This window comes from Protobothrops mucrosquamatus, unplaced genomic scaffold (genome assembly GCF_001527695.2).
Source record: "Protobothrops mucrosquamatus isolate PMUCROS unplaced genomic scaffold, P.Mucros_1.0 scaffold2550, whole genome shotgun sequence".
NCBI lineage: Eukaryota > Metazoa > Chordata > Lepidosauria > Squamata > Viperidae > Protobothrops > Protobothrops mucrosquamatus.
Window position 1 is genome coordinate 43,690 of NW_015388610.1, and position 10,863 is coordinate 54,552.

At 44.8% G+C, this 10,863-nt stretch overlaps 1 protein-coding gene across 1 annotated transcript in view; it reads right to left on the reverse strand.

Annotated features, from left to right (window-relative positions):
• Nucleotides 1–2,931: 2,931 nt before the first annotated feature.
• Nucleotides 2,932–10,863, reverse strand: part of RNF24 (ring finger protein 24) — a 12,457-nt gene continuing 4,525 nt past the window's right edge. Inside the window, exons 2-5 of the mRNA XM_015825220.1 lie at nt 8,699–8,741; nt 7,405–7,446; nt 4,343–4,422; nt 2,932–3,073 (exon numbers count right to left, since the gene is read on the reverse strand). Coding sequence (XP_015680706.1) covers nt 2,932–3,073; nt 4,343–4,422; nt 7,405–7,446; nt 8,699–8,741 — 307 coding nt within the window. The remainder of the gene's footprint in view (nt 3,074–4,342; nt 4,423–7,404; nt 7,447–8,698; nt 8,742–10,863) is intronic.

Below are 10,863 nucleotides of genomic sequence, written 5' to 3' on the forward strand. Positions count from 1 at the left end.
AGATTATCCCTGGCGGATTATCCAAAGCGGCTTTGCTGTACAGATTCGGCAGCTGCGTGATGTCCAAAATTTGCTTTTTATTTACATTTCAAGTCAAATCACATGCGAACGCCCGCCCCGTCCCGCCCGGTTGTTTTTTTTTGTAAGAAGAGTGTGATTAGCAAAAAAGATGCATTAGAATTTTAAAACAGCAATTAAATATACAAAAATAGAGCTTATAAAATAAAACCCCAGCAACTTGTTTTCTTTGTACTTTTCTTTTTTAAAAAAAAAATTCTGCTGCAGAATTTATATATATATATATGTGTGTGTGTATGTATATATATATATATATATATATATTAGTGTACAAATGCGTCTATGAATCCAGGTCGGATCCCTAAGGTTCATAAACTCTCAAGAGTCACACAATTTACAAAATGATGGGGGGGGGAGAGAAAAAAACAGAAGGGGGTACAACTGAACTTGGATCTTCTCAAGAAATCTGTACACCTCGGCCGTTATCGCCACCTCCACAAAATTTGTGCCAGAAATCAGGAAATTATCTTATTATATGTGGGCTTGAGGGAACAGTCTATATCAGGGTGTCCAAACACGGCAACAGTAAGACTTGGGGACTTCAACTCCCAGAATTCCCCAGTCACTATGGCTGGTTGGGGAATTCTGGGAGTTGAAGTCCGCAGGTCTTAAAAGCTGCCAAGGTTGGACGCCGATGGTCTAGATACCAATATTAGAAAAATTACATTGATTGTTGCAATACTGGATAAGGAGCCCCCTGCTTGCGTCCTCCGAACAATTTGAAACAATTGACAAATAATAACACCTCCCCGCAAAAAAAAAAAAAAGAGGGGATCAAACTGAAGAGGTCGCTTCCTGCCTCGGTTGTGTGAAATGCACCCGACGGACCAGCCTCCACATTTTCACAGGGACAATGAGGTCTAGAAACGTGCTCGTTCTAACACACGCAGGTATTTTCAAGAAGTCCAATTTGCTAAGGTCAATTCTCCCTCAGTCTTGTCTGGACTGACCTCCTTCTAACGAAAGAACAAAAAAGTGCGTAAGTCGGATGGAAGTCCAGATTTTTGTGAGCGAAAATTAAAAAAAAAAAAAAAAATTTGGAAAGGAAGCATCCGTGTTTCGGTAGCTTGTCGTTCTAAGCTGCCCTCCAGATGTTTGGGGGCTGCTGTTCCCAGAATTCTCAGTTTTAGAAAGGGCCAGGCTGGCTGGGAATTTGGGGAGCTGTAGTCCCACGCCAGGCGGTCCCCAGATTGGGGGATATAAGTGCGACGGGAAGAAGTCACCCCAGCTTCTTGCCCACCCAATTCGAACCAAATGTTTTGCTAAAATCCGACAAGTTCTGGCTGATTTTTGCCCAAGAGGGGAGCGCGATCCTTAGCAACATCGCGCGGTTTCAGGCACGATAAGGGCGTGTTCACAATTCCACCGGCTTTCACTCCTTTTATTTATTTTCCATCGTGGTTGACCAGCGCGTGCAACCTAAGGCTGAGCTGGAAAGATTTTTTTAACCACCGTTGCTCTTGACCAGTGGTTCTCAACCTTTTTAATGCCGCGACCCCAACCAGTCGTAAGTCGAGGACTAAACCGGTCGTAAGTCGAGGACTAAACCGGTCGTAAGTCGAGGACTACCCAACCGGTCGGAAGTCGAGGACTTTCCCTGCCCGGGAGCGCCGCACATGCGTGGTTCCGCCCCCTGCGCCAGCCGAGGCGTAGCTGGCAAGCGGCAGAGACGGAGCAGGCCGACCACCAGCTGGCCCACCTCAAGGGAGGTAAGGCACCCGCCATAAAAGGGGGAAAAAATGGCAGACAGCCTTGCTTGGCGACCCCCGTGAAATGGTCAATCGACCCCAAATGGGGTCGCGACCCATAGGTTGAGAACCGCTGCTCTAGACTTCGTGGGACCCTCCCACCCAAATCTGTCTGTTAACTCTTGCAAAACCTGTTAAAACACACCGTCCGGGGCCCAAAATAGATTTCGCGTTACATTGGGGGGATAAAAAATCAAATCCACGCTAATCCGACAGACGCCGATCTGTGCTGGCAAACCGTTCGAAAAGGATTCACATTAGGGGAACGAGACAAAGGTTGCGTCCTGTCGCATCGTCCCTGCAAAGTCCAAAGAATTTACTTCGTCTAAAGGGGTTCCCATCAGTTCCTCCGGGTTTCCTAGAGTAGCCCACATTGGCGAGAACCTCTTCCTTCCTTCCCTTTTCCACCAGGCGGTCCCGAGGCTTGGATGGACCGGCAATGCCCCCCCCCCCCGTCCACAAGTCACAATTCAGGACAGACCACCCTCCCCGTTCTCGTTTTTAACCAACACCGTGTTCCTCTGAAGGTATTCCTTTAACCGATCCAGAGGTGGCGGGAATTGCAACGAACTGCACGGAATGGTTTCCTATCCCGTCTCCTCTTCCGACGAGGATTCTCTTGCTGTATTTCGGCTCCGGGACCCACGAAGCAATTTGCTGAAAAAAATATCATCGCAACTGCTGGGATCCAAAACTACAATTTCCCCCATTTCTCTCTCTGTGGAGATGTATGCTTGCTCCCCAGGGCAGTCTCCTTATCTTTGGAGTCTTTTTCTCTCTCTTTTTCTTGCCGGCCGCCTGATTTGAATCCAAGCCCAGCAGCTGACCTCGGTAAAGTGCATGTATAAAAAAAGGAAAATAAAAATAAAAATTAAGAGACAAAACGGGAGCCTCGCCAGCGTTCCTGCGTCCTTGCAAGCTCCGTCTTGTTGGTGTTTCCCTCATTGGAGCATCTGTTCCCCTTCAGTGCATCCCGGGCGTGTTTCATGAGATAAAGGGGGTCCGGGAAAATGCTCCGAAACCGTGAGTAGCGGGGACCGAGAGTGGCGAGTCTCTGCGGGAATTGGAGTCCGTTCGAGAGGACAAGGGGGGAGCCGGGGGGGAGCTATACGAGGTTGGCCGTCCCAGGCAGGGGTTCCTGGGGGGGTCCGGGATGATCCGGCTTGCTGTGGAGCTGGGCCAGCTGCAGGACGGCCATGTTGCAGAGGGGGCAAACTTTCCGGACCTCCAGCCATTTAATGAGACATCTGTCAGAAGAGAGAGAGAAAAAGAAATGCTTTACGGATAATCCTCGCCTTACAACCACGACAGAGCCCCATATTTCCACATCCGTCCAGTCGATTCGGCCCCATTTTATCACCTTCCTCGCCACACCCCAATTAAATAAATCCCCACGGTTGTTAGGTCAGCAACCCGGTGCTTAAGGGACTTTGTCAGAAGGTCGCGAAAGGAAGACCCAGCACATTGCAACCGTCGTAAATACAAGTCGGCGGGTCAGTTTGGATCCTGTGACTCCCGGGGATGCTGCAGCGGCCGTGGAGTCTGAAAAACAGTCCTAAGTCGCTTTTAGCCAGGGCCCTTGCAACTCTGAACGGTCACTAAAAGAACCGTTGTAAGTCGAGGACTACCTGTAATCTGTAATCTGGATGGGGAGCAAATCGCAAGCAAAGCGATTCGGTGGTAGATTAGAGAGAGATTTTTATCCTGAACGTGCAACTTTTAGGAAAGAGGGATGAACGGACAAAAGGGTCCGCTGGAAAACGTGGCGTTATCGAACGTGGCGGGTTGCAGGAAAACAGGAGGTGGGGTCATGTTGGATATTTTATTTACTTATTAAATTTACTGGCCGCCAATCTTACCACAGGATAATTTGGGGGGGGGGCTTAACGTGGATGGGCTCCCCACCTTGAGTTAATTGTAAAAATAATAAAGGTGGAATACAGACAGTCCTTGACTTAGGATGAAAATTGAGCCCCACATTTTCATTGTTAGGCAAAGAGGTTGCTAAGTGACTTTCACCCCGTTTTACAGCCTTTTGGCCACAGTTAAGCGAATCACTGCAGTTGTTAAGTGAATCGTACGGTCGTTAAGCGAATCCAGTGTCCCTTTCCCCTCCCCTTTGACTACTTGTCAGAAATCCCCCAGGAAGGTTACAAATAGTGATCACACAACCATGGGACACTACAACTGTCATAAATACATGCCAGTGCCCGAATTTTGAACATCCCCATGGTCACATGTTGGCTGGGGAATTCTGGGAGTTGAAGTCCACAAGTCTTAAAAGTTGCCAAATTGGGAGACCCCTGCCTTAAATGACTGACAGCCTGAGCACAGCTGGCTGGGGAATGCTGGGAGTTGAAGTCCACAAGTCTTAAACATTGCCAAATTTGGAGAGCCTCTGACTGAAATGACTGACAGCCTGAGCATGGCTGGCTGGGGAATTCTGGGAGTTGAAGTCCACAAGTCTTAAAAGTTGCCAGATTTGGAAATCCGTATCCTAAGCGATCAGAACTTACTTTCTATGGAACGCATGTTTGCAGGGACAAATTCCCAGTTCATCTTTGGGTCTGAATTCTTCTAAACAAACCGCACAGATCTGGAAAAAAAATAAGCAAAAGAAACGTTTTTCAAAAGCCGTTTTGCGGAGATATATGGGGACATCTGAGGGGACAAGGCAAGATGGCCGACATAGCAACAAGAAACGCCTGCCTTGTGTCTGAGGCGGAAGCTAAGCAAGGTCAGGTCTGGTTCTCAACAGAATGAGATATCTCAGGATTTATAGGCCAGGTTGGGAGGTCATGAAATATCCGGAGATACAGGTAGTCCTCGACTTACAACGGTTTTGTTTAGTGACCGAAATTACAACAGCCCTGAAATGACTCACACTTTATGACCGTTGCAGCATCCCCTCAGTCAGGGGGATCAAAATCCGGACGCTTGGCCACTGACTCCTACTTGTGACGGTCGCAATATCCCCAGGGTCACGTGAGGAACCTTTGCGACCTTCGCACAAGCAAAGTCAATGAGGAAGCCGGATTTATTGAACAACGATGTCGCTAAGCAACTGCAGTGGTTCGCTTAATTATTGTGGCAAGATAGGTCGTAAAATGGGGCAGGACTCACTTAACAACTGTCTCGCTTAGCAACAGAAATGTTGGGCTCGGTTGTGTTTGTAAGGAGGACTACCTGTAATAGGAGAGAGTTTTTGTAGATACTTCTCCTTCCTTCCTTCGACCTTTTCTTTCTTTCTTTCTTTCTTTCTTTCTTTCTTTCTTTCTTTCTTTCTTTCTTTCCTTTCTTTCTTTTTCTTTTTCTTTCCTTCCTTCCTGACCTTCCGTTTTCTTCCCTCCTTTCCTTTCCTTTTTTTCGTTCCTTCCTTCCTTCCTGACCTTCTGTTCCCTTCTCTTCTTCTTTCCTTTTCCTTCCTTCGATCTTTTTTTCTTTCTTTCTTTCCTCTTTTTCTTTCCTGACCTTCCATTCTCTTCCCTTCCCTTCCTCTTTCCTTTTCCTTCCTTTGATCTTTTCTTTCTTTCTTTCTCTTTCTTTCTTTTTCTTTCTTTCTCTCTCTTTCTTTCCTCTTTTTCTTTCCTTCCTTCCTGACCTTCCGTTCCCTTCTTCTTTCCTTTTCCTTCCTTCCTTCAATCTTTTCTTTCTTTTTCTTTTTCTTCTTTCTTTCTTTCTCTTTCTTTCTTTCTTTCTTTCTTTCTTTCTTTCTTTCTTTCTTTCTTTCTTTCTTTCTTTCTTTCTTTCTTTCTTTCCTTTCTTTCTTTCTTTCTTTCCTTCCTTCCTTCCTTTCTCCTTTCCTTCCTGATCTTCCATTCTCTTGCCTTCCCTCCTTCCTTCCCTCCCTTTGTTTGCTCTTTAAAATCAATTTTGTCTTTTTATGATTTCACAGACAACCAGAGTTTGCAAGGGAATGTCAAAAGCACAGAAATGGGACAGGAAGGGATGGGGGTGGTGGTTAATAAAATAGCCAAAAGGAATTTTCTGGAAAATGAATCAATAATTCCAGTAAGTTGTCTTTGAGGGAAATTCTCCCTGCATCTATAAAAAGATCTCTCTTTTAGGAAACTTGCTTTGTTTTTTGCGCACAATGAAAACACCTACCGGGCATATCATCGAAAAGTCTTGGAAAAACTCATTAAAATTACATTTTAGGTACAAGGGTTTTCCCCCAGCTTCTGAGGAAAAATCATTCATTGTTATTTTTTTATTTTTTTTTAAACTGGCTGGGAATTTTCTCAAATTCGTAATCCTACTTTTAAAAGTGTTTCTGGGCATTGCTACGGAGTTGGAGTAAAACAGAAAACTAGCCTGTAGTTGAACTCAACAACACAAACACCCGTGGAGGTTGTTTTGGCCAGGAGTATCGTCCAGAAGCCTAGAGTCATCGGACAATGTTTTTTTTTTCCCCAACTTCCCGCAATCTTATTTTCAATTCTGGATTTTACTCATGGACTTCCTGTCTGAGTACGCCCCAGATCAAACCCTCCTTTTTCAAGGTAAGCCAAGGTCAGCTGGGTGGCGACATTTCCCCGTAAGCTAGGATTAAAGCCTGCTTTGATGGAGACCCAGTCTGACTGGTTTGGGGGCAGGAATTCTCCATTGTTTCTACGTTTGACAGCCAGGTAGACAAGACGGACATGATAGACAGACAGGTGAGAGACATGATAGAGATAGATAGATAGATAGATAGATAGATAGATAGATAGATAGATAGATAGATAGATAGATAGACAGACAGACAGAGACAGACAGACAGACAGACAGACAGACAGACAGACAGACAGACGGATGATAGAGATGGATAGATGATAGATATAAATAGATTAGATGTTAGACATGATATAGATAAAAGAGATATAGAGATAGACAGATATAGAGATGGATAGATGACAGAGAAGGATAGATATAAATAGATTAGATAGAGAGACATGATATAGATAGATAAATGATAAATAGATAAATATAGAGATATAGATAGATAGATAGATAATAGATAGAGATAAATAGATTACATGATAGATAGATAAGACAGACACTCCAAATGCAGTCTAAATTACAATGGATGTGACAATGGAGCTGGAGCTTGACTTATAACAAAATAGAACACAGCATAGAATAATAGGGTTGGAAGGGACCTTGGAGGTCATCTAGTCCAACCCCCTTTCTCAAGCAGGTAACCCTATACCATTTCAGACAAATGGCTGTCCAGTCTCTTCTTAAAAGCCTCCAGTGATGGAGCATTCACAGCTTCTGGAGGCAGGTTGTTCCACTGGTTAATTGTTCTAACTGTCAGGAAATTTCTCCTTAGTTCTAGGTTGCTTCTCTCCTTGATTAGTTTCCATCTGTTGCTTCTTGCCCTCTTCGGGGGCTTTGGAGAAGAGGTTGACACCCCCTTTTCTTCTTTGGGGCATCCCTTCAAAATATTGGAAGACTGCTATCATGTCACACACACCCCTTGGCCTTCTTGTTAGCCTAGACATATCTATTTCCCTCAATCATTCACCATACGGTTTAGCCTGCGATGCTGAGATCTTAATCAATGGTAGTTTAAGCAACCGAAAGACCAGCTTACCTCGTGCAAATTGAGCTCTTTGACCTTTTCCTTTAGGATAACCTGAAAATAAAAGAATAATATGTTGGTGGAGGAATGCTAGCATTGCAAAACAAAACAAAACAAAACCCCAGAATACAAGCCCGGAATTTTCCAAAGTCTTTAAACAAACTTTCCCTAAGCAGAAAGTCTACCTCCAGACACATGGGCCAACTCCCAGAATTCCCAGCAACAGTGATGTTGGACTGAGGAATTCTGGGAGTTGAAATCCAGGGTTGACTAAACGAAGGATGTTTTAAAGTTTAGGATCTGGCGGCAGATGGATGTGGCTCCCTCACTGAGGTCTTCTTGCTTATTCTGTTTATAAGAGAAATGCAGTGTCATCCAGTGGTTCTGTCCTTACTGGAGATGAATCATAGAATCCTAGGGCTGGAAGGGACCTTGGAGGTCTTCTAGTCCAACCCCATGCCCAAGGAAGGAATTTTTATACCATTCCAGACAAATGATTGTTCAATCTTTTCTTGAAAACCTGCAGCGATAGAGTACCAGCATTAATCTCCTTGATTAGGATAGGATAGAAATAGGATAGAAATAGGAATGGAATGGAATGGAATGGAATGGAATGGAATGGAATAGAATAGAATAGAATAGAATAGAATAGAATAGAATAGAATAGAATAGAATAGAATAGAATAGAATAGGAAAGAATAAGAATAGAATAGAAAATATATGGAATAGAATGGAATGGAATAGAATAGAATAGAATAGCAGAGTTGGAAGGTACCTTGGGGGTCATCTAGTCCAACCCCCTGCTTAGGCAGGAAACCCTATACGATTTCAGACAAATGGTTGTCCAATCTTTTCTTTAAAACTTTCCGTGTTGGAGCATTCACAACTTCTGGTGGCAAGCTGTTCTACTGGTCAATTGTTCTAACTGTCAGGAAATTTCTCAGTTCTAGGTTGCTTCTCTCCTTGATTAGTTTCCATCCGTTGCTTCTTGTTCTGCCTTCAGGCGCCTTGGAGAATAGCTTGACTCCCTCTTCTTTGGGGCAGCCCCTGAGATATTGTCATTAAACTGGACATACCCAATTCAAGCCACCGTTCCTTATATGTTTTGGCCTCCAGTCCCCTAATCATCTTTGTTGCTCTTCTCTGCACTCTTTCCAGAGCCTCAACATCTTTTTGACATCGTGGTGACCCAAACTGGATGCAGTATTCCAAATGCGATCTTACCAAGCCAAGAGAACATAACTGCCACAAATAATGAGAAATTACTGTAAATTACTTGGATGAGGGAAAGGGACCCCGGGCTCACCTGTTTGTAGGCGTAAAGCTCTTTATGGGCTTGATGTCTTAATCTGGAAAACAAAAACAAATATACATATATATATATATGCAAAAGGAGACACACGCATACACACTGGCCGGCATACACACACAAAAAAAGCACATTGGAAACAAGGAGAAAAACGTTAACAGCTCATCTTAGTCTCGTCCCTCTGAATTTCCTCTGAGCATAATTTACCAAAAAATCAGTGATGTGGGCTTGTGGTTGCAACCACAACTAGAACTCAATCTTCCAAATGTGTCGTCAGTGTAACTAGCCATCATTATTGGCCACGGTTTGTTGCTGTAGGCAGCAAGATGTGGACAGATAAGAAAAAGAACCAGGGGGGGGGAAGTCTTGAAATTCTTCCTCCTGACTGAAGGAGAGAAGAGATGGGTTCACCCAGGTTCATTCAAAGCAACTCTTGGTTTAGCACAGGGGTGGAGAACTTTGGCTCTTTTATGACTGGTGGACTTCAACTCCCAGAATTCCTGAGCCAGCCATGCTGAGGGGAAAGGGAGAGGTTTCCAAGCTGAGCCATGCTGGCTGAGGAATTCTGGGAATTGAAGTCCACGAGTCATGAGGGGGCCATAGTTCCCTGATGCTGGCTCAGGAATTCTGGGAGTTGAAGTCCACAATTCATGAAGGGGCCATAGTTCCCCCATGCTGGTTCAGGAATTCTGGGAGTTGAAGTCCACGAGTCATAAAGCAGCCTAGGCCTAGGCCAGAGGTAGGCAACCTTGGCCCTTTTATGATTCGTGGACTTCAACTCCCAGAATTCCTGAGCCAGCCATGCTGAGGGGAAAGGGAGAGGTTTCCAAGCTGAGCCATGCTGGCTCAGGAATTCTGGGAGTTGAAGTCCACCAGTCATAAAAGAGCCAAGGTTGCCTACCCCTGGTTTAGCATAACTTGCTCATGGCTTGCCCTGGGAGTGGTCTTGGAGGGGGGGATTCCTTCAACTGGGAAACCCAGCATCCTAGATGAAGCCAAGTCCCCAAACTATAGAGAATTCCTGGAAGTTTGGCATTCAGACAAATCGGTCATCGACAAGCACATAGAGATAAACAACATCTACATGCCATTCAAAAGAGACCACCAAAAAGGTAAAATACCTCCTGGCCAGCTATCTGCACCCAACTCAGCGGAGATTAACACCAAGATTAATACTAAACAAATAATCAAACAGTAAACAACAGTCTAATCAAGAGGCCACCAGGAAAACTCCCATTAATACCGACCTGGCAAGCCATTTGTACAAACTCCATTCCCTTCTAGCACTGATGATGTTACCTAGTTAGATAATGAAATGTCTGCAAGAAAACCACCAATCTCAGAGAGCATCAAGGACCCCACAATCCTCCTCCTTCTCCTCCCCTCCCTTCTAGCACTGATGATGTTACCTAGTTGGGTCATGAAACATCTACAAGAAAACCACCAAGCTCAGAGAGCACCAGGGACCTCACAGTCCTTGTTTTTGTCCTCCTTCTCTGCAAACCCCATCCCCTTCTAGGGCTGATGATGTGATCAATTGGGGTCATGAAACATCTGCAAGACCACTCTGAGAGTACCAAGGACCCCATAGTCCTCCTCCTCCTCCTCCCTGCAAATCTCTTCCCTTCTAGCACTGATGATGTTACCTAGTTGGGTCATGAAACGTCTGCAAGAAAATCACCCAGGTCAGAGAGCACCAAGGACCCCACAGTCTTCCTCCTCCCCCTCCTCCCCTCAAACCCCACACCCATCTAGCACTGATGATGTTACCTAGTTGGGTCATGAAACATCTGCAAGAAACCCACCAAGCTCAGAGAGCACCCAGGACCTCACAATTCTCCTCTTCCTCCTCCTCCTTCAACCTACAAACCCCACTCTCTTCTAGCACTGATGATGTTATCTAGTTTGGTAATTAAACATCTGCAAGAATATGCGACACCCAGAAAAATATGGCATACTCCATTTAATCTTTCAGGGAAAGGTTGAAGGCAAACAAGGTCCAGACAGAAGAAGAACATCAAGGCTTCAAAATCTAAGGGACTGGTTTGGACAAAACTCAGCAGCACTTTTTTGTGCGGCTGCTGATAAAAACAGGATCGTCAATGTCCGATAACGGATATGGAAGAAGAAGAAAGAAGAAGAAGAAGAAGAAGAAGAAGAAG